General features: G+C 42.5%; 1 protein-coding gene across 5 annotated transcripts in view; it reads right to left on the minus strand.

The window, feature by feature from the left end:
* The window catches only part of MEIS1 (Meis homeobox 1), a 106941-nt gene that overhangs the window by 49589 nt on the left and 33396 nt on the right, over positions 1-23956 (minus strand). For all 5 annotated transcript variants that reach the window (XM_063152296.1, XM_063152297.1, XM_063152295.1 and 2 more), the window contains exon 8: positions 1383-1528. In XM_063152296.1, the coding sequence (XP_063008366.1) occupies positions 1383-1528 (146 nt within the window). The remainder of the gene's footprint in view (positions 1-1382; positions 1529-23956) is intronic.

The raw sequence follows: 23956 nt of genomic DNA on the forward strand, positions 1-23956 counted from the left end.
TGGGTGAGGACCTACAAAGGAGGAGCTATCACCACCAAAGGGACCTCAGCCTTTGGGAAGCGATGAACACACCAGACAGGGCTGAGGACCTGGCAAAGCTGGGGCATGGCTGACATGGAGTCTGCCAGAGAGATTAACCTGGAGATATCTGAGGCCCTCTCTGGCCTCCAAGGAGCAGGGCTCCAACATGAAGGTTCATTCATAGCAACCCAGGAGCGCACAGGACAGGATTCCCTGCCTGATCCCCGTGCTGACAAGAGTCATGGCAGATATCTGGTTTCTTGGCTCAGCAGCGGATGGAGGGGTGATGTGCATGAGCACTTCCTCCTCTTTAGGAGTACACCCTTGGCACAGCTCCCACCAGGGCTGGGCAAGCTGGCCAGCTTCTAGTTTCATCCTGACCCTTAGCTACAGGCAGGGGAGAGTCAGCTACGGGGTTAGAGGCAGGAGCCCTTCTTCACCACCACCTGCAGACACCCTAGCAGCCCTTTCCTGACCCTTATCCTCCTGGCACAGAAAGGCTGAGGCGAAAAACCTGGGGCTCAAAGCCCAGATCCCCACAGTGGATAAAAACACAGTAACAGATCACCATAATTTCATGAAGAAGGAGAATGGCATTAGAAACATTTTTCTAGTGGCTAATGTTTGAAGGTGTGGTGTGTATTATAAAGCCTTGAGAGCAGCTGCAGCATCCAGCTTAACCCCACACACCTGTACAGAGCTTTGATTTCTAATCCCAGGAATAAATAACCCCATACAGGTAGCTGTGGTAACAGAAATAACTATGCATACCCCCATCACTTCCTAACATTAAATACAGGGGTAACTTACACTCTGGGAATGAGAATGTCTCAAAGAAAAAAATTATACTTTGCTATTAAACCAGATACATTCAGACCTTTCATCATGAAGCTTCTGATGATCTCTGACAAACATCTGAATAAGGTCTTTGTTAGCTTTTGGCTTTGTTTTTTAATCTCCCCAATTGTTTTCTGCAATTCTCTGGAGCACAGAACCAGGGGCCAAATGCTGCTCTGCGCTCCAATGCAGTGATACCCACTGCAAAGCAGGACAGGTCTGTAAGGTTCTGTTCATATAAGCTTTAAGTAAAAATCACATTTGGCAGCGATGTCCCCTTAACAATTGTGTCTCAAACAAACAAATCTAAAAACAACACACACACAAAAAACCCCCATACCATAAAAACATACGCTCTATGCTCTTCCCCTGGCATCTAGCAAATGAGGCAACAACAACTCTGCTCAGAAAAGTCCCTCTACTGCCTGGCAGCAACATCATATGTATTTTTTGCTTTCTATGACTACTACAACTATGACATTACCCATGTTTTATTTTGCATATGTGATCTAGAGTTCACTTACTGTTAGATGCTGGAACAGCCATGCCCTCATGATATTTGTGGCTACTTTGGGAAAGATGCCACGCTTTTTATGTCGCTTTTTGTCCTTATCTGGATCATCATCATCACCTGTGCTGGGGGAAGCTACACTGTTGTCCAAGCCGTCACCTGTAAATATAGTGAATCAAATTTTGACTTATGCTACCTTTATATACTTCAGCCGAAGCCTGGCTTTGGGTATAAACTGCATGAATATTTAAATGAGGTATAAATTCTTTAACAATGTAATTCACCAGGGGTTGAGGGGATGGGGGAAGGGGGGGGAAGAGACATGGGGAGAGGGAGGGGCTCAGAAATGTGTTAGCCCCATGCCGGTTTATCTTGAAGGACAGTGTGGCCATCTCCGCCATTGTAACCCAGAACAAAAAGTGCTTACAAATTATAAAAAATATTTGCAAGCATCCAACTTGCAAAGGTGGAAATGCTGGCTCTTCTTCACACTAGGTCACTTCCCAAAGATTCATCCCAATCAGCTACTTTGGCTGAGCTGACAATTAGGAAAGCATCAAGGGTGTTCTGGGATGGGGATCATGACATGTGTGAAGCTGGGTGCCTCATCCCACCCTGGGGTGTGAAAAGTGGGGTGAATGCAGCTCCCTTGCAACATCATATGCTCTCAGCAAATTCAGAAAAAAACCCAGATTATTGAGGCATTGCTTATGTTAAGTCTTTTACAGATGTTGGACTTCCCCTGATTCTTTGATAGGACGTGGGTAGCTAACTGGGTCCCCTCTTCCCAGCCCCAGCCAAAAGAAATTCAGAGGGGGATAAGCAGGCACAAATTTGACATACACCATTAGGAATTAACACCCTGCTTTGTGCCAGTGTGCCATATTTGTAATAGGTGTCTGCTTCTGTGAAACAATCACTGATCCAGAATGAATTTCCTTAACGCAGAGAAGGTCTCAGACAGCTCTCATCACATTAGCAACACGTCTGTGGGAGGATGCCACTGCGCAACAGCCCGCCTGGGTCTGGGCTGATGGCTTAGCGGCCAAGGGAAAACAAAAGTTGCAGTGCCTAGCAGTTTGCATGCAATTTCTGTTGCAAACACTGAAAGCAGTTTATAAACAAGCCCACAGAGCAAAGAAGTCTTTGTGTTGAATGCGTGTGGACTGAACAACATATCCTGGCTTCCAAAGACACTGTATTTGTAGCAACACGGAGTTGTGATGTTATTAGGCAAGTGTTTTTTGCACCCCTGGGCAAGAATGATGAAGAAAGTAATCTCAGTTTGGCTGAATACAAACTGTCTCTGTTAGGGACAGAAATAAAATATATTTTTAAAAAAGGGATGCAGACTGTCATGATTTGTTAAACAGCTTTCAGCACCAAAAAAAAAAGCTATTATTAGTGCTATATTCTTAGCGTGGCAAATTTATAATTGTCCTTATGACTTGGCCTGTGTCTTTAATGAAACTGTAACCTTGAGTAGTTACAGACAAACACAAGATTTTTATGAAGAAATTAGATATCCAACAAATTCTTTGAAAGCCCAGTACGTAAAAAAAGGCTTTTATACAGAGAAGCAATTCACCATATAAAATAATAATTCATAAAAGAAACATGAGCAAAGGAAACAACTCAACAGCATTTAAAATTCCACGGGCTAATCTACTTTCTGTCTGCAAGAGGCAAACAAGGAAAAGAAAAGTATTACGCATTCATTGATTAAAAATGAAAAGCTTCTAACCTAATGACACTGCCTTTCACCACCTCCCTGCCATTGTCCACCCACCCTCTCTCCCCACCCCATTTTTTTAAAAATATACTCATTTCAAACCCCCTTCAGATTAATTTAGCAGGCATTGCCTCATGCCTGATGGGAGGAGGACTCATTGATAATTTATGGAAATATCTACTATAATCCAAGGGAGATGACTTTTTTTCCAGCTTTGTGCATCAATAGATAATCAAGGCCTTCAAGCAGCCTTAGCTTCCCATTACCTCGGGCAAAAGAATTCCTGAAAGCATGCCTCCAGGGCACCTGAATTATATCCTCCATTAGGGGAGGAAAAGCTTTCTGCATTCCACCTATAACACTCCCCAGAACCTTTCCTGTTTATTTCTGCTGTATGAAAGCAGAAGCATTAGGAACAGGATTTTTTAAGTGAAGACTTATGTAGATACAATGGAGAAACCTTTCAAGCGCGAGCCAGATCACCTCCTTCAATCCCGGGCAGTGACCTATCCCAAATAAAAGGTTTCTGTTACATCATTAGCTCAAGCCAAAAACAGCCTTGGCTTAATGCATAGTTTGTTCTTCCTACTGTTTTTAGGCAAATACTGCTACTTTACTCCCATCTGGGAGGGAAATTACACTGCTGGGCTGTAATCTAAGACAAGATTTTCATTGGAAGCAAATGCTTTCAATCCAGTGTAAATACTGGTGTATGTTCAGAAAAGCCTAAAACAATAAACCCTGGCCTCAACCAACACAAGTTAGAGAAAGTGAAAAGCAGTGAGGGGATAAGAAAGCACCCGGCTATCCTTGGAGCAAAGGCTTCAGTAGACTTCTGTAAATTGTTTAACCTCTTCCACTTTTTTTAAATGGAAAATTGATCCCGTAAAGACTGAAACCACAGAGAGAAGTCTAAATGGTCAATTGTGGATTTTAGTATTTCCATCTACTTTGCAACTCGATACACTCACCTCTGTGAGGTCTCCAGAGATTTCCCCCTCCTTTTCTTTTTCCCCCCCCTCTTTTCCTCCTTTTAAAGATCACTAAACAAACTTGAAGCACCACTGACCAGCCACACGGTAGCAGCTACGAATTGCATTTGTAAAATGTCGGTGGCAACTCTGCTCCTGAAGTTGACTTCTCCTGCCGCCAAATGAAGGCGAACTGAAAAGGTGGAAATAATCATAGAAATGATGCTAGTCCATAAACAAGCTTACAGCCTCATTAGTATAGCGGGAGGCTCCGCTGGGTGATTTATGCTTGTTTTGCTGATGCCATGAGGAAATGCCATAGGGCAACTTTAGCCAGCTGCTAATGGTTTCTGACAGCTTCTTAGCAACTAGTGCAAGCAACGCTGTGGCGTTTGCTAGTGACAGAAACCGAAAATGTCATATTATCTGCCCATGTGTCACGAAGTCCGTGTGGCAATTAACTAGTAGGCCAGTGACTGAGGGGCCACAGGCTTTTCAGAATGGCCCATGGCTATTTGGGGTCAAAGCGGGCGCAGCGTTCGCCTTTATGCTGCACATATGCGTGGGTGTGTGCATGATCCCCATCGAGCTCCCTCTGCCCTGCTCCCCGATCAGTTTGGTCCATGCAGATCCTTTGTCCATGGAGAAATTCCGTCTCACTTTCTCTTTAGGCATGGCGTGACATTATCAGAGGAACTGCAAGTAATCTGTCTTGATATGATGGTTGGAAATGGCACTTTAATTGGCAATACCTGATTCCCTGGTTTTGAGTGCTGGATCCGAAGGTGCTAGCTGTTTTTCTGCTCGCTCGCAAATTAGTCTAAAAGGATTTAAGATCACTGAAGCAGACTCGTTGCCTGTCAAATTGCTGGGAGCACAGCAACTCTGCACAGCAACTAGATGCTATTTTAAAAAAAAAAGCAAACGCAGAGCCTGTAAGGAGCAGAAGGAGAGCCCAGACTCCGCACGCCCGTTCCCTGGCGAGCAGAACCAGGCGCTATATGTCAAACTGTCAAACCTTTCAGCATGGCCGTTTGCCCTTTCAAATAATATTTAAGAATTGTTTTTACACAATTTTTTATAGGCCATGGTCTAGTGAAAGAGGCCAACCAACAGAGAAAGGAATTTGTACTACAATTCGTCCATGGACGATTTCTTGACAGACCCGGGCCAATCCCCACGGAGCAAGGCAGGTGACCTGTGGCAGCTCCCTGGCTGTTGGGGAGCTCCAATTTCAAACGCCCTCAACTCCAGCATCCCAGAGTTGCCTATTTAAGCACACCCAGGCATTTAGGCTGTGCTATCTTGTTCCATTCAAGAAGGGATAAAGCAGCATTTATTGTATTCAGCCCTGCTGAATGGCTCAGACTGGCCATGCCAGCAGGGGCTCCTCTCACTGCGTTCCCCTCTCCACTGTCACCGTGCCTTACAACCTCCCTTCCCCTCCCACTCCCCCAAAAATCAGAGGCAGAAGCAGCAAAGGGCAAGCGACTTTATAGCAGCCCCTCAAGTGGGTAATGCTCTCTTTGTCCCGGATGATATGTTATAAACCTTTGTTGACAAAATAGGTGCTTCTGGAGAGCAACTTGGCACAGGCACTTGCCTTCAGCAGCCATGGTTGTGGCAGGAGTTTACTGGTGATTCAAACTCTCCCTCACTCCCACACCAAACTCCAGGTAAATGTCATCACCCCGCGACACTGGGAAGTCTGGCAGTGTGGCACAGCTGGGCGACTTTCAGCCACTCCAGCTCCCAAATCTACTCTCAAACCTCAACCATCGAAGCTGCCCAGATATGACATAAATATTCCCAATCCCAAGTCATGGAGGTTTCTGAAAGGATGGGAAATTCAGATGTTCTAAAAACTCTAGCCTTTTGCTTGACTACAAAACCCATGCCTCTGCATGGAGCTCTTTAGATGACCATCCTCAAATGATTTTAATGGACCTTCAGTATCAAAGTTCCAAATACAGCTTTACTAAAAGTACCTTCACCAGGTGTAACAGCTTATTTCTCACTCCACATAGCCCTGTCCTACTATCAAGTCTGCTTCCCATTCCTCTGACAGGACATCTGAAAGGGCTTTTGGGGTCTAGTGTTCAATCTTCTGGGAGAGGGGAAGAGCAGGGCACCGGCTTTGCTGAGGTATACCAAACAATATGATGAACACTTCCAGCTTATACAGCCCAGTTCTACACAGGAATCTAAATACACCGCTTTAAGGAGTTCACAGGAGAAAATGTTAAAGATGTGCACCCAGAAGCCCTAGGAAAGGCCTGGAGCAACTTTTAAGTGGACTGACTAAAAGCTCCTTATGTTCAACTTATTTGTATGTGTCCAAATGTCTCCTGTTAAAAACAGTTTCTGCCTCCTAGAAGAACTTCACAGTTTGCATTTACTTTTGTATTTCATGAGCTAATATAATTTAAATATACACTGTGTTTGGACAAAACCTGTTGACTTCTGTAATAGATTTATAATGCATTCAGTGCTATGAACTGAAACATCTAACATGATGGCCCAAAATTAATGGTCTTTTCAGTATTGTCTTTTTTTTCCCCTAATTCTATCATAATTTTTTGCAATCATTTAAATGCAAGTTCCTCAAATTCCTGCTTCTGGTAGTATGAGAAATCTTAAACTGCCAAAGCTAAGTATTTAACTGCTCGCTGTCCATCCATGTTTAGCTGTCCATCCACAGCTCTGTTGGTTCCTTTCTCTTTTAAATATTCCAAGAACCAAAAACTTTTCAGTAACCTTTCCAAGTAAGTGGAAAGGAAGATTCATTAGCTTCAAGCAACATAATATACTAGAGAGATTGTAAGTGGCAAAATTGCTTTCCTTAACCTTTCTTCTGTGTCATATACCAATTTAGAGTAACTCCTGTGATTTCCACAGCTTTACCTGTGTTATCCCTTACAGAAACAAAACTCCAGTTTACCCACACATCCACCATGACAACTTTTTATGGAGCAAACTAGGTTTATGTGTGACATTTTCCTATAAGGTACAAAATTATAAATTCTCAAAAAAAGCAGGTCCACAGATGCAATAAACTTTTCTGTGAAGCAAGAGAGGGAATATGTTCACAGGAAATAGAACAAGGATCATCATTTCAGACCACCAGCTTTGAACAGATTTGGGCAACCAAAGAATGTGGGAATTCTTTATATGTATATATTTTTCAATTTGTTTCAGACACAACCAACTTGGCACAGGAATGTGGTGAGCAGAAGTCACACCCAAATGACTCTGACATGAATCAGTGCAGCTATTATTCACGTCCACAAGTACTGAAGGACAAGTTCACCACTCAGGAAGTATCATTCCTCCTTAGAGCAAGGTGGCTAAAAAGGCAAGCTGAGCAGCACAGGGGCTGAGTGCTCAGGTATGCCAGGAGAGAGCTGGAAGGCACTGACACAGTCTGTGGGTATGTGCCCAGCTGCTACACCAAGCTGTACCTATCAATTGAGAAAAAACACAAATTTTAACATTAAAAGGCCATTAAGTTTAGAATATTTCCCCAAACCACATAATTTTAAAATTTAAACAGACATGCATATATTGCATATGTAACATTAACTCACTGATGGCTCTCAATCTGCCAATGCCCAAGCAAAGCATGAGAATGGGACTACCAAAAAATGTACTTCAGAAAACATAAAATAACTATGGAATTTCTTTACTGGGAAAAGCATTTTCTATTATTTTGGATCCATGGATTGTCAGATGTGAAGAAGCACCCACTCCTGGAGCTCCTGAGGTCAATGGCAATCACCTCAGCACAGAGTGGCCTACAGAATGCCCAAAAAATAATTTACTATGATGATGTAGCTCTGCTTGTGAATTTGAAAAGTGGTGTTGATGAGGGACCTTTTTTTTTCATATTCCTTTAGGAGAAAGCCTCCTCAAATATACTTAATAAAAAGTTAATGAGGAACAACAAGGTTGGAAATGAGGATTAGCAAGGAACAAATACCACGTGCCTGAGTATGCACAAATCTCTTAAGGAGATGCAGTACATGTTTCATGCAAGGATTCAGATCATGACATAAACAGTGGGATGTTGTCAGTCACAGATAGCATCCATATTTACAAGATACTAAAGGACACAGTTGCAAAAATATCCTACACAAATATTCGCAAATAGTGAAACCTGGAGAAGTATAAATTACACTGTGGCATTTCACAAACTTTCAAAGTTTTTTCTTAAATCATTGTATTTTGTTTTTCAGAGACAAGAGCACCTTTTTCTAGGAACTCAACCATTTTTTTTTACTTGAATACCCTTCATGCAAGCAATGAGCAAATCAGTTGTCTATGCAAAGAGTAAAAACAGCATTGACAAATAGTGGGGCAAAACGCACAGATTTTACTCATTTCCATTTCTTTGGCAGCTTTTTATTGCTGAAATGCAGGAAACCTCTTCTCTTGCACCAGGAAGCACTTCTTCATGAGGTGCAGAAAACTACGTTATTATGGGTAAGTTGTGCCATATTTCTGGAGCTGTGCATCACCAAATGAAATACTAAAAAGAAAGCAACTCATTGTATGGGAAGCAAACAACTTTCTGCTGCCAGCAACAGAAGTTTACTTTTGAGCAGTTGGAAGCAAATACCCTACAGAAAAGTATCTGGCTAAACAGAAAAACATCCTGCTTTAACCAAGAATGGTAAAAAGCTTTAAAAGTTGGGGAGTTTTTTCCCCTAACCTAAAAGCCACCATGATGGCTCTACAACTTCTTGGGAAAAGCTGCTTTTCCTTTCTTTGCTCAAATACAGGTCTTTTTTATGAAATCTGTCCTCTCCAACCTCATCAGGAGAACTAGTCCCATCAGTTGCATTCTCCATGAAAAGTCAACTACACACAACTGAGACACGGGTAAATCCACCACTAGATTCCATCCGACTTACTTCCTTGTAAAGCAGGAGCACAAGAAGCAGCAGGAGCACAGGACAACTCCACCATGGGGGAAATACACCCAAGTAATGCCCCAAATGGCCATGAGGTCAACTTCTGTAAATCTCTACAGCTCCTTAACAACTGGCTCTATCTTTGTGTTTATCCAGCTCCTAAGACACTTGACTCTTGGACTGAGCACAAGCAGCTATAAGAGGCTCAAAGCTAAGTTCAGAAGCATATTATGTATAAACTAAGGGATGTGTTATCTGTAGAAACAGTTTATTATGTGGAGCATTTAAGTAGGCTTCCTTCCCTAAACACAGCTAAATTGCCTTGTGCCCTGCCTACATGCCTACTACAGAGGATGCCTGCTCCAGAGAAGACACTGTAGATTTCCAATTTTACAACAGAAAATATGAGCCAGAACCTTGACACTGTCCTAATAATTCAAAATGAGGTTGTTCTATCAAAAATAGTTTAAAAAAAAATGTTGGGCAAGACAAGACAAAATACTTGGGATTGTTGAACCAAACAAAAGCATTTTACTTTGGGTACTGCAAGACCAATCAGTGCTGGCCCAAGCTGCAGTTTGCACTGCAGGAACTATGCCCCAAGTACTCTTTTGCAGAGCTGGATCCCCTAGGCCACCAGAGTCACCCAGCCATAATGAACAGGAGAAGGTCAGTCTAACTGCAGCTCAAACAAGGATTCATGACCTACCAAACCCACATGAGATATTTTCCATTGGAAGTTGCCATGTGCTTTGTGTCAAGTAAAAAATTTCTCGTGGATACACAATGTATTTTCTTCTACTGCCATCCACTTTAAAGTAGCATCAAAGCCAAAAAACTTTCCCTGTCCCTAGTCCATCAGTTACATCATTTGACAATAAAAACCAAGACACAAATGAAAGAAAACGAACATTGAACTTCACTTTGCATGCCATGGCTGCATCACATACCCTTATTTCCCCACATACAGTGACATATATTGTCACTTTGCAACTGCAAAAGGCAGCTCTAAAAGTGATAAGAATAAAATGTCCCCACCTCACCTACCTTTCCTCTTTTGACAGTAACAATATCTCCACCGCCACTGCTAAAAACCAACCATCACGTCACACAGCCTTATAAAGATCCACTTGCTCCAGCAAATCCCAGCCCCTGAACCCTGCTGACTGGGCAGCCAGTGAAAAAACATCTGGCTTTAAACCCATGACACAAATTAATTATTTCCTTGTACTTAAAGCAAAAGGAAGATAATTTAGGTTTGTTATGGAGTATTACTCCAAAAACCTTCACGAGGCAACCTGGTAATTCCCACTGCATTACCCTGTATCTCACAGCTATGGAGAAGAGGGCAGGGAAGAGGTTTGGCCATGTCCACTCAGAAGAACCTCAACTTGAGGTCCACATGCCTGCTGGCCTAAACTACTGGGCAGAGAGGCTCAGAACGTCAGGGACTTGTGAATCTTCTAGTGCCTGGGCTTCATATGAATGAGGCAAGAGTTGGATCCAAAACAATTATACTCCTGTTTTCTAAGGAACTATAAGAAACATTTGCAATCATGAACTGAATGGATGGCATTTGGACTACACCATGAATTTCCTCCCCTCATTCTGTCCTAGCTCTTTCTGGGATGCTCAGAAGCAGCCTGGTTTGCCCCTCAAAGACAAAATTTTATGCTACCATGCACAGAACAAACTCAGGAAAAACCCCTGAATTATAAAACATGCATCCCTCTACCAGACCTTTCAAGGGAAGGGCATACACAGAATTAATGTTTTTCCCCACTGCTCCTTGCTATCCAGCATCCTAACTCCACTGTTCATGCTCCTCCAGCAAAAGGTGGTTCCTCTGGAGTATCCGTGACAACAGTGGGAGGCTGCTCCTCAGGAAGGGGGTGAGAAGCCAAAAGGAGCACATTTGGCAGAGCCAAGCTCACATAAAATTTTCTTCCACTACTGCTCCTCTCCCAGCTTAAAAAGCAGATTTGCTGTGATGAGGTAGCACTTAAGGCACAATAGGAAAAATCAATGCTGAAGCAGGCTTTAATGTGAAGGCATGGTGACACTGGGTCTGATGGCCAGCAAACAGGCACACTGCTGCCACTCACACAGCTCCTGCTGCCCTCTGCTCTGCCCAGATTCTGTGACTCTAAAGGATGACAGGGATCAAGCAATGACTACCATGGTGATCAGGCCACTAACTCTTCTTCCACTGCAAGCACTTTTCCCTTAAATATTCCTTGGGTTTGTGGAGGTGGGGTGGTACTGAGGGGTAGGTCAGGGCACATCCAGGTGGCTGGTGGGAACCCAGCCCCCATGGCAGAGCCTGAAAATTCAGAGGGCTTGGAGAGCCCTTGAGAGAAATAACAGTGATGGGAAGGTGGTCTTGGCTCTGCTGCTTGTGGCTGGCCACTGGCCACCGGGCTCAGGTCCTGAGTTCCCCTGACGGTCCCTACCTAGGGGCACACAGGCAGTGACAGTCCTTTCAGGAACTTCGGTCCTACTAAGTTAGCACATCCCCTCAGGCTCCAACTTAATGTATTCATGACACTGCTATGTTTTTGGCTTCCTACGACTTTCGATCACAGCTTCTGGTGTTTTGATGTTTGATTTACAGTGCAGCTACAGTTTAAGGTGTGGATTTTTTCCAAATTAAAACAAACGGACAACAAATCCAAATGCAAATCATCCAGGAACAAACAGATGTTAGAGTCCAAAACACACAATGAAGGTGAAAGAAAAGTCAGATCAATGCTGGACACTTAAAAACTTTCCCTGAATATCACCTACAGGTGCCTGTTCACTCTATTTTTTCCTTTCATTTTCCATCACTACATATTTCTAGATATTACCTGCCTAGAATTACCTTGAATAGGCAAACTGATAGGAGGAAAGGGACAAGCTTCTGGTGCATCCCAGAATTTGATTATTATTTATGTCACTACATCTCATGGCATCAGTTCCAGCTGTGAGAGAGATGAATGATAGAAAGGAGTTAACTCAGCCATATCCAGCTCACCTCTTTGACTTCACAAGAGTGTTTAACCAAAATCCCACAGACCAAAGCAAAGCTGGGTCATAGCAAAAAGCCATCCATATCTTAAGAAAAAATAAACAAAATGTTTACATCCTTCAAAAAGTAAGCCAAAATTATTTCTGGTTTCTTTTTCAACTCACGGCAGTTGTCATTATCTCTAAGACCAACAGCAGTAGAAATGTGTAGAAAGCAAAAACTGTAAAAGCTTTCGGTTATTTTATGTACTTTAAATGACATGAATGAATAACCAAGGAAGCTAAAGAAAACCTCAGGTTCTAGCAGGCTGAAACCACAGGCATCAGCTTCCCCATGGCAGGTATAGACCACAAGGAAGAAGAATCTTGCTTTTCTGATGAAACAACCACATCCTTGTTGAAAGGGCTGAGGACCTTGCCTTGCCCCTTCCACCCACAGTGGCGGAAGAGGACTCTTACCTGCCCAGCTCACCACTCCATCTGTCTCCTCCTGAGACAGGCTTGCAGTGCCTACAAAACCAGCTTCACCTTCCTGACTGCCAAACATCCTGTTCAGATGGTACCCTCCCAGCTGAGGCTAACAAGAAATGTATTTCTGCTGTGCACCCCATCTTTTTCACTTCAGCTTTCAGGATGTGCTTCTCAGCTGATGTGCAAGGACACACCACACACACACAGAAGCCAACACCGCACCGGGTCAAACACCAGCAACGTCCCCATGTCCTTCCTGTCCATGCAGATATCAGGGAAGGTTTTATAGGCATTGGTTCCCTCATAAAGGAAAAGACAGACTTTTCTAAGCATCCTGTAAACGCCAGGAAAAGAGAAGAATGGAAAGGAAATGAAAGGAACAACCTGGAAAGGAGAACGGAAAAGCAGGAGACCTTGGCTCCAGGGAGAGAGCTGACCACAGTTTTAGCTCTGTCTTCATCTATAGAAGATGTTTGCTTTTATTAATCTTGGAAAAAATGTGGTGCATGAGCTAAGTCAGCCCCTGGGCAGATTTAACTTGAGTGACCTGAACTTACTCTGCAGATCACCATAGGTCTCTCTGACCTTGGCAGTGACACAAGGATCATATTTTCTTGTGGACAAATTACTCTGGAATAATCCTGCCAATGTATTAGGCATAAATAGCCTTTTATTTAGGACTGTGAAAATACATTTTCTCTTTCTGCCTCTCACCTTTCCAAACAAAATCTATTTATTGGAAAAAGGAAAACCCCGCCCTTCATTAAGGTCTGGGTACACATCTCAAAGGCCAGACAGAAGCTTGGCTGCTTCATGCTCATGGCAATGTGTTTTCAGACATTGCCTTCAGCAAGATGCATTTTGGAGTTAACTGGTTAGTCTTGTTGCTTTTGATTGGAATGGTCAGCCTGCACATTTGCAAATTAATATACAAATACTTTCAGACATGAAAGAGGCAGTAAATTTAGGTCAACAGTGGGAATGTCCAGCTTCAATCGTCAACACAGAAAACACAATCCTCAACGTACATCTACAAGCTAGTGAAGAGCAGCTCTGTGAAAACCAGCCAAGCTGCACCGAGATAAGTAAGAAATCCCCCAGCACCCACATCTCAGCCTTTCAGAAAATTGACCAGTTTGGAAGGAACAGGTAAACAGTGTGTTCTTGGACAAGAGTCAGCACAGTTTGGATGATGCAGACCTTTCCGTTCAGGAGTTGCGCTGGTTTTTGCGTCTGGTCACTCGAGGTCACACCGCAGAGCTCTGAGGCTCTGCAGAAGCTCTGCATGCTTCCTCTCCAAAACGGAGGTGCCTGAAGTGGCTATTAAAATCACTTGTTATTCTGATGCCACCTGAGTCTTAATTGCTGAAAAGATGGGGACTACAACCACAGAAAGGGCTTTCTGGCACTGGCTAAGGAAGTATCAGTTTTTGAGGTCAGAATAACATCCCTTAAAAATATGAATCAGAGTGGTTCTTTCATACTGCAATTTGATAAAGGCAGGCAAAACATTAGCAGACTATTTTGATGAAGGTCAGGACAGCTTTGTAATATATATACATATTAGAGTTGCTCTTAGATGTGTGTAAAAAGAAAGAAAATCTCTGAAAACCTGTGTTCAAATTATCCTGGAGCACACAAATAAATCCTAGTAAATAGTATTTCCTGCTTCCACTCTGAATGAGTCTCTTCTAATAAACTCATTGTTGAGAAAACAGTTTTCCAACAGTGTGTTAGCTGCTCTCTTCCTCCATACACAACTTTTGCTGTATGGCTGATGCCTTAGGATCTGCAGGCCAGTGTCTCAGCCTGAAGACTGGGTCACCAAGGCTTATCAGGCAGAAAAGCAATCAGAGTCACAGATCTGCACTCTTTCCCATCACAATTCTGGAACAGTACTCACTGATGCCAAAACAGGTGATTCTCTTGAGACTGGAAAAGGCTTTCATAAATACCTGCAAATCATCTGAGCAGTTCCCAACAATGCCAGTCTCTGAACCATTGCTAATCGTGATGCTGGTTTCTATGCAAAGCAACTCTGAATTCTGTAATTTTAAATGCCTGACCAGCTGCACCTGCGATTTGTGGCTGAGGCAGATGAGGAAGCAGATTTTCATCTATAATCATAGGTTGAAATTGAAAGTTCAGCTGAAAAGCATTCTCACCTATACTTAACAGTTTCTAAGGGAGATACTTTGACATAAGCACCATATTTGCAATGAATATGATCTCAGCAGTGACCTGAACAAGGTAATATTGACCTGGAGAGGGCAATTGCCTGTAAGATCATGGGGAAGCTATCCTTTGCTCACCCCTTGCCAGCCCAGGAGACTTCATGCGTATTCAAAGCTGCGCATGAACCTCACCAAAAAGCATGAAAGGAGAGGCTCAAGATGACAGGTGCACATCCAAAGATTCCATGAGTTGCAAAGAAGGAGGTGAAAATCTCAGAGCAGCCAAAAAACATGCTGGAAAGCCCAATTTTCCAAGGCACTGCAAGTATCTGTGCTGGTTATGACTCCTGCAGAGCAAGCAGAACGACTCACAAGCAAGCCTCTGCCAGGACAATCCTGGAAACATCTCACTCAGCTCCCTTCCCTGGTTCACCCCAGAGAGCCATCCCCCAAGATCCCAGATAAGACAAGCTGACAAGGCGCTGAATGAAAGCCCACACTGCTGCTGCCAGTAACCCACCCTCCCTCCACGCCTGCAAACCTCCAGCACTACCCTTAGGCTTTGTACTCACAGCCTCCAAGGAAGCAAGCCCTGAATTTCACCAAATTCCACGTTTCTGGGGCACAGTGGGGACACAGAGTACAATTCACAGATATTTTTCAGGACAGCATCCAAAGTGGACTTCAAAATGGAAAAAAGAGTTCAATATTCTGCATAAAAATTATTAACCCCTTACCTATCTACTTCATGTGCTAGTCAGGATTGCTATAAATACAACCACAAAAATGAAATGGAAAAATGAGCCTTTTTGAATGACTATAAGTACACTTAAATGGACCAATGTACATCTTCTTAGTTTGGAGCAGAAGTAGGTTAAATTCTGATTTTATATTTAAAAACAGAGAGAAATTCTGGCAAATGCAATGCCTGTGCCAAAGGACCCTGTGCCCAAACAGCACAACAAAGCTTAATATAGCCATTCCTACCACCTCAACTCAGCAATAGATTTTGCTTCAAGGCTTCCCTCAAGGAGCCTCTCATCTCATGCAAGACCTCAATGATGTTTAGTTGGAGGCTGAGCAAAGCACAGCTACACAGTTTCAGAAGCCCCATTCATCGTGTTTTATATTTAAGTCCTCAGTTCCCAGTCATATGAGAACCTTCAAACAAAACCACGTATGCACTAATAAAACAAGCAACCTCTTGAAGTTAGGAAAAGCTGGAATCCTGGCTTCTTGACAGCTAGGCATGGGAATACAGACACTAACACCCCCTCTAAATAATTTTTTTTTGCTTTAAAGTATATATGTATTTTTTTTTTCTATGAACGCCAATATTTTTGAACACTTCAGTTACCCATGCAGGTCTTCAAACACAACAAATGTCATGAGATTCTCAGACCACTGTGCTCAGGAGCTGCAGAGGACAGACTCACCTACAGATACAATACCTGAGCCCACTCCTCTAATCTTCAGCAGTACAAGACACTTTATTCTGATTCTCCACAAAGAGCAAACATTTTCTTCCTAAAGGAAGTTTTAGCACATTTTCATCCCTCCTCACTCTAAGCATTTAAGTCAGACTGCCCAGCTAAGTGAATGAGGTGATTAGTCCTCCCTGAGTCCCTTCACAGTCAGTGGAGAGAAAGAAACTCTCCAGAGGGAAATACAGGATTGAGATGACTACAAGAATATGTGCACTTTTAGCTTTAAATACTGCACAGAACAGTAAAAACTTACAAGCAGCAATGGTCTAGCAAGGAAACAATGGCTAATGAAGACTGAATATGCCCATCTCTGTTTCTAAGCAAGATCTGGACTTCAGGGCTCTTTCTAAAATTACTCAGGATGGAAAGGCTGAATTTAGCTCCCATCCATCCCCTTATCACAAGAATACAACCTCACACTTCCTGCCACAGAGAATCTGGGAAAATGCAAAATTCTACCTCTTATCACCAAATCATAATTAATTTCTTCTTCCTATCTTGCCTTACTTGAGAGAGGAAAAAAATAAAGCCCTCCTTGATAGATAACTAAATTTATGTCTTACCAAACTGAATGTAAATGCAAGAAACAGGAAGTTTTTACTTGGAAACTGGAATTTCAAGCACTCAGTGGCAAACAATGAAGGAGAGAGATAAAGATGCAATGGCAATGGTGGGGGACAGACCTGCCAAGCTTCCTGCCCAGGCTGACTCAAGAGCATGTGTCCTACCATGATATGGACAGGCCGCACCGCTTGCTTTTATTTTGGTAATTGGTATTTGTTCCTGTGCAAACCCCTATAAAAACAAGTCAGAAGACCAGACAATAGTAGACTAGTCATCTCTTATAGCCAGATCTTTTACTTAACACTTTAGCAAAAGATGTAATCAGCAGATCTTTGTCCATTTATACAATTCTCTCTGCAGTGACGAGGATTGTATTACACTCTCCAGCACCCATCAGATCAGGGCATCCAGTCCTCCCCATCACTTCAAGAGATTGAACTGATACTTGAAAGCACATTTGCTATTATCTACTCCAGCCCTTTGGAAATGACATTACACAGATACAGAGGGCAGGCAAATATTGTCGCTCTTTTATTATTCCTGATGTTCCCTCGCTTGTAATATCTGAGAAGTTCCCAGGTCAATGGGATTACTTTATCTTCCTCCCCCTTTCTTTATCTCTTCCCTCACCCCACAGGTATCCGTGTCCAAATGGGACACTTCGGCAGGGGGTTTGCTTGACCCAGGTCACTCGAAGGTCAAGCTTTTCACCACTTGCTAATGCAAAGCTTCCCCCCAGCCCTTGCAACCCCAGGGGCCCGGGCACCCCTCCTCACACACCCCCTTCCTGGCCACGGGGGCAGATGGAGAAGGCAAATGCTCCTCACTGAACACACAGAAGCAAAATCCTCCCCATATGGAAACCAGAATATGTTTTGTGTTTTTAAATAAACAAAGCAAAGGGAGAAGCTCATGAAAAATCAGCTCAGCAGTACCAAACTTGAAGGATGGGAGGCTTAACTAGTTAGGAGTAACTCAGACTATATTTTTGCCTACCAGAACAAAGTTCGATTTTTATTTAGATTGATTTTAAGATTTACATGGGAGAAATGGATACAATTGGATCAAATATATAGTAAAATAAATTGTTGACTCCCATGAAAGCCAATAAACCCAAAACAAATTTCACAGATCTCATCTACCAGCATTTGAGGTTTGTTTTATTTCATTATTTTGTATACATTTACAGAGCAGAAATTTGCTTAACTCTGTTCCACTTTTCTTTTACTGAAACAATAAGACTCTCTGCAGAATATTTTCAGCTTGAATATTATCACCAGGATAGCATATGGCAAACTAGCAGCAGGCAGTTTATCTTCATCCTCTTTGTAAGCTAAAATTAGCACAATGCTTTTGCAACAGCATATGATGTATTCAGACCAGTACGATATACCTAATACAACTTCAGATCCATCCCTGGCTAACCTCCAATATCCAAGTAAATTGATTGCTAATTTTAACTGAGTATTAATGTGTTTAGTATCAAGTTGGCATTTATCAACTTGAGAGGCACTTTTAAGTCTAATACTGTCATTTCACATACACCAACTGCAACTGTAAATAAAATTTGTATATTGGTAACACATAGCATTTCAAGTCATCTGTACAAAGCAATTCCAATTTATATTAATATATTAGGTATGGAAAGCCATGCTGTAAAATTGCATAATATGCATATTCTGCTTTTCAGTGATGCAACATAATTAATGGTGGTGAAGAGCTGATATACCCATGTCATGACTAGCATGTTCCTCCTGCAGACTGTTAGCTGGTTAATTTATTGGGATTAAATTCAACCAAGTCACCAACATCTTTTGGATTAAATTAAAGCAAGTCATCACTTTACATTTCTTGATAAGGAGGCTGTGCCAGCCCTTTCTGCTCTTCAGTCTGGTAAATTATGGCCACCTTAGGGGTTTTTTAGCTGGATAAATATGTAGTGAGACACTAATGTTAGCACTGCTTCCTAATTTGTTTCTTGTAGCTGTAACACCAAGGAACTTAGCACAACACTCCTCATAAAAGAAATTTGAAAGGCTCTAAAAGGTTCTAAAAATGCCCTGTGCTTCACAAGGGTTGGTTTTACCACCTTTCTTGCCAGGTTGACAGAATAAAAAAGTGTAGTAGGAAGTAGTCACGTCCAAGCACATATATGAACAAACACACACACAAACAATAAATATTTATAGAGTGACATTCAAAGATTTTGTGGCTCAGCCTGCTCATCAATAGAACATCCTTCTGCTTTCCTACAGCCCATTACAGAACTACAATACAAAGCCATACCAAGTCTATCCAATAGTTGTACTGAATTAACATCACCACTGTTCTTGTTTTTACACAGCTGGCCTCATGCAGAATTTGCACAGGGTTAGTGCAGACAGATACAAAAAAAAAGAAAGCAGGCAGGATCCTGCACAAAAGCCTCTCCTGGGGCATTCTCATTGCCACAGGCAGGATGAGAGGACAGGAGAGATAAACAGATGCTTTGCTAAGTGGGGAATGGAGGAGAAGTACAGAATGAACACAACATTTCTACTCCACTTTGTTGTCTCTTTTCCCCCTTGCTGTAATTTGCCTGCAACTTATCCCCTGCTCTTCCAGCAAGAAGCTGCTACACTCTGACGTGACAGTGCCCTGAAACTTTAACCCCATTTTAAATGACACTTAACTTGGAGCTGTTCAGTTAATGCTGACCTCATTCCCTCTTTCCCCTGCTTTAGGAAGACATTTGATGCAGTGCATGTGCTGTAATCCAGGGCCCCAAGCAGGAACTCTACTGTGGGGTTCCTCCCTCAGTGCTGTGCCAGGGAAGGAGAAAGGGAGGAGATTCTCTTGGCACAGCAATGAGACCAACAAAATATTCTCCATCCTCCAAGCCTTGCTTCCATGACCTTCGCTTGCTGACCAGAGAAAGCTAAGATATGCCTTCTTCGAGGTCCGTCGGGACACCACAGACTCCAGAATATATTTAGCACACATCCATGTGACACTGCTATTCAGAGCAGTGGGGAAGATTTCAGAATAAGTTAGGGTATGTCTGCCACCATTAGGTCTTTTCCAAGGGCATAAGTGGTGTCTTCTAGTAGGTCTTCTCTCCTTCTGCAAAAGATGTACTTACAACTTGGAGACAATGGGCAGTATTAGGGATGCAAGGGCCATCTCTCACCCATGGTGCAGAATCAGCCCCAAGAAAACTAAAGACTAAGGGAAGAGTAGTTGAAGAGGTGTCCCCACTGTACTTTTATTTTTTTATATGCTGTTTCTTCTTTCCCACACTTTCAAATTGCACTTCATCAAAGGGCAACTGCAAAAATCTGTGTGAGATTCTAAACACTCAAGGGAAAAACAAACAAACAAATACTCATAATATTTATAATAGATAAATGAGTTTTTAATATAAAAATACATCAATACTTATATATTGGCTATGAGATGCCAGAGGTACTGCCTTATGATGGGGAAGTTCCCAAGCTACAGCGGGAGGCAGGCTGGCAGTGCCTATCCTGATGTCACACTGCTCCCACTGCACGTCATGTGCCCAGCCGTGCTCTCCCATGTCCTTTCCCACCTTCCAGGCCTGAGCAGCAAAAGTTCAAGCACGTCAAACCAAAGGCGACACGGAGGAGGTATCATGGCTAAAGAGCCAAAGCAGAAAGGTGGAAGACTTTACCAACAGCAGCCTCATTCAAAGGCCTGCCAGAGCAGTGTCAGGCATTTGCTTAGTCACAGCCCTACGATCCCAGCCCAGCTTGGGTAGAAGGGACATCAGGCATCTCCCTGTGGTATTTCTCATGTCACCAACTAGTGGGTCACCAGGCCAGTGAGAAGTGGTCCCTGATGAATTATAGGATGACAGGTGCTTCTGACATCACCACTGCTGCAAGCTGCCCAGACTGCTCTGATTGCCCAGAGAAAGTCCCAATCTCATTCATGAATTTAAAATTGAAATTAAAAAATAAAAAAGAATAGTAATAATAAAAGCCTGTGTGCATCAATGTGCCTAGAAAAAATTATGTCAGCATCTTACAGTGCTGATCCTATTAATTAATCCCTTGAAGAATGGCCCCTCGCCCACAAACATATAATGTAATGCCAGCTTAATCTTACCTAAAAAAAATTACAATAGAATAAGATTACTCGTCTGACTCTGCTAACTGCTACAGCACTGCTTAATCCTGCATTTCAGAGCTTTAACAAGCTCCTACAATACTGTACAGAGTTTATCAGAGCAGTTCCCAAGACAAGAAGGACTTATGTTTTTAAAGAACATAATTCCACTGTCTTTTGCGCTTTTTACATATAATGTTTAGACAGTGACTTTCATCCTGAAAGATCTCAAAGCCTATTGCCTGCTTCCTTCCTGTTTCCATTGAAGTCTTCTTTTCAGGATTCATATTAGAGTAGGATTATAAATAAATAAATAAATAAATAAATAAATGTATATATATATATATGTATATATATGTAATATAGGGTGTTACAGCAGGAAAATTGGTAGGGGAGGGAGTTCATCCCTCTCACCCATTTCCCAAACACAGCTGGGAGGCATAGCACCAGATCAGCTGCCTCTACCAAAAATCTGCAAAGGACCCCATGTGGGACCTTGCCTGAAGAAGTGGGTGCAAACTTGACCAATGGAAGTACCATCCCTCCATCCCTGCAATAACTTGGCCTTCATCCCCAGGCTGTCCTCCCACCAGCACAGCCCCACTCTGACAATATCCACCCACAGCCACACATTTCCCAGTCTTTGTCACTTATAGACATATTAAGCTTCCCATGGAATAGGAGAAGAAAGCTCTGCTCCCTCCCTGTAATTATCAAATCTGCCCAAAAATGAGGAAGAATTGAGAATCCTCATTATAGCACATCATAAAACATGGCGAAGTCTCGTGCTCACTGTCTCTTATTGGCACAGTCTGCCAACAAAACTTTACAAAGATCACAGGAATTCATGTTTGCAGAGATATTAAAGTCATAAAAGGGGAAATTTGGATTTTATTTTCCCACAGTCTAAATGAAGGTGAACCAAGCAAATTTGGCAAAGAGTGCTAGTCAGATGCCATTTCCCACAGCAGTGTGGTATTTTCCGCTGGGAATAAAACATTTTCCCTCAACTACTGTTTATAACCCTTATCAGTTCAACAGCAATAGAGCCATCAAGTCCAATATCTTGTGGAAAAAAGTCAAGGTCAACAAGTACTTGCATTTTCGTTTATCTTTAGCTGCAATTGCTACTGACATTCAATTGGGTAATAAACATGAGGACTGTCAAATGCTCTCAGCAAACAGGTGATCCAAAAGCTATCACAGAGAAAGAGGCTACCGCCAGGTAATCAAACAATTCTGTTGCAACAATTATGATTTGAGTGCACTCATTTACAGAAGCAATCACCTGTCAAATTTGAATGAATAGCATCAAAACATTCCCACCACTGGGGTAATAAGGGCAAGAAAATACAAGCTATGTCTACTTTCTTCTCAACAAAAGCATGCCAGCATTAGCAAGAGCCTTTAAAAAAAAGGGATAAACAAAAATATGCAGTATTTCCTGAATTGAATTATAAGAAATTATTTGAACACAAGAGCTAGAGGACATCTGTCCAATTAAGTGGGTCTTGTGGTGGTGTGTCACACAAGCAATGAGGGGTGCTTAGGAAAACACCAGGGAAAGTGGGGGCACACAGAAGCAGCTGCACCACCGCTCTGACAATCAGCACTTGGGCAGCTTCCTGAGCCAGTGGTTGCATCTGGACCAGGGTTTTTAATAGCTACAGGAGAACCTATTTTTCCATGAACTGGTCTAATCTCTTTTTGTCCCCTGCTGACCTCCTCAGAATGTTCTTCTGCAGCAACAAATTTAATCCAACATGTAAAACATTTCTGTTTGTTTTAAACCTACCAAGACTCTGGAACAGCTCCTGTGCCATGAACACCCGCCCTTAGTTCTTGTATTATGGGACAAGCACCCACTTTCTCCATACACAACTAATTTTAAACACTTCTCCTCCAACCTCAGTCATCTTTCCCCTCCCAGCCTTCCATGTGAGAGATAGGAAAATGGTTTGTGCCAAGCAGCCTAATGGAACACCCTGTTGCATCACTAATCCAGAAATACGGCATATTTATGAGTTTATACTCCTTGTGATAAAATGTCACTCAAAATAAACATCTCGGGATCACTTCTGTTTTTTAATCTCCAAGTTAAAGAGGCTAATGACACACACAAAGTCTCACTCTGCCTACATCAGATTTATAGACTCAGCTGAAGACACCAAAACCTGGAGAAGCAAATGGGACAGAACCCTTAAGTTGGGAATACTAAGATGGCCTTTAATAGGGGCCATATGGGAAGCTCATTAGCTCCAATGAACCACCACAACTTAAGTGAAAACATCCAGAGTGTGTAGGAAACCAAACATCATATCTGAATAAAGCAACCAAAAAAAAAATTCCTATCTGCCATCTTGAAGACCCTCAACTCCAGTACTGTTGAAAGGGGCATCTTGGACACTAAAAACTTCAAATCTATTTCTACAACTTCTTAGAAAACCAAACCTCCCTCTGCCCCATCCAAGGAGGAAAGCAAGATGCCCTTCAGTCCTACACCAGATATTTTAGCTAACAGCCCAAGATAACGATTCAGCAATGTGATTATTTTCCACCACTGTTTCCTGTTTGGCATATTCAAGATCCTGCCCTCAGCAAGACACCTGGTTCTGCGCAGACAAACTTTGGGGCTGCAAAAGCCAAGGGATGCTCTCAGTTCAGGGTCAGGGCCATGTTCTTATATACACATCTATGTATACATGGGCTTGTGCATAGCCACGCAGATGTTTAATGGGTGGACATTTCTGAACTTAGGAAAAAATTGCCAAGAAAACAGAAAAAAAAAAAAAAAACACACAACCAATAAAAACTCCAGCACATGGATTCTCCCATAGAGATGGGCTGAAAGTCAGGAATATTTGTATTTCCATAGCCACTTTAAATGTAAACAGTTTCCAAAGTCTTTTTCCCTCCTACTGCTCTGCCAATGATGGCAGTAGCCTCAGCCTGAAAGATCTGCCTCCTGACATGGTCATCTCTCTCTGCTCCCCTCCCACCTGGAAGTTTTTCCTGAGCAAAGACTGACTAAAAGTCACATTAAACCGTGCTGAAATGGTTTTGCTGGTTTTGAACTGCTTATTATCTCTGGGGGTTGACCTGAAAAACAAGTTGGTACTTAGAGAAATTCAGGTTTCCCCTGAAATGCAAACAGAA

The sequence above is a fragment of the Melospiza melodia genome, chromosome 3, assembly GCF_035770615.1.
Source record: "Melospiza melodia melodia isolate bMelMel2 chromosome 3, bMelMel2.pri, whole genome shotgun sequence".
Classification (NCBI taxonomy): Eukaryota; Metazoa; Chordata; class Aves; order Passeriformes; family Passerellidae; genus Melospiza; species Melospiza melodia.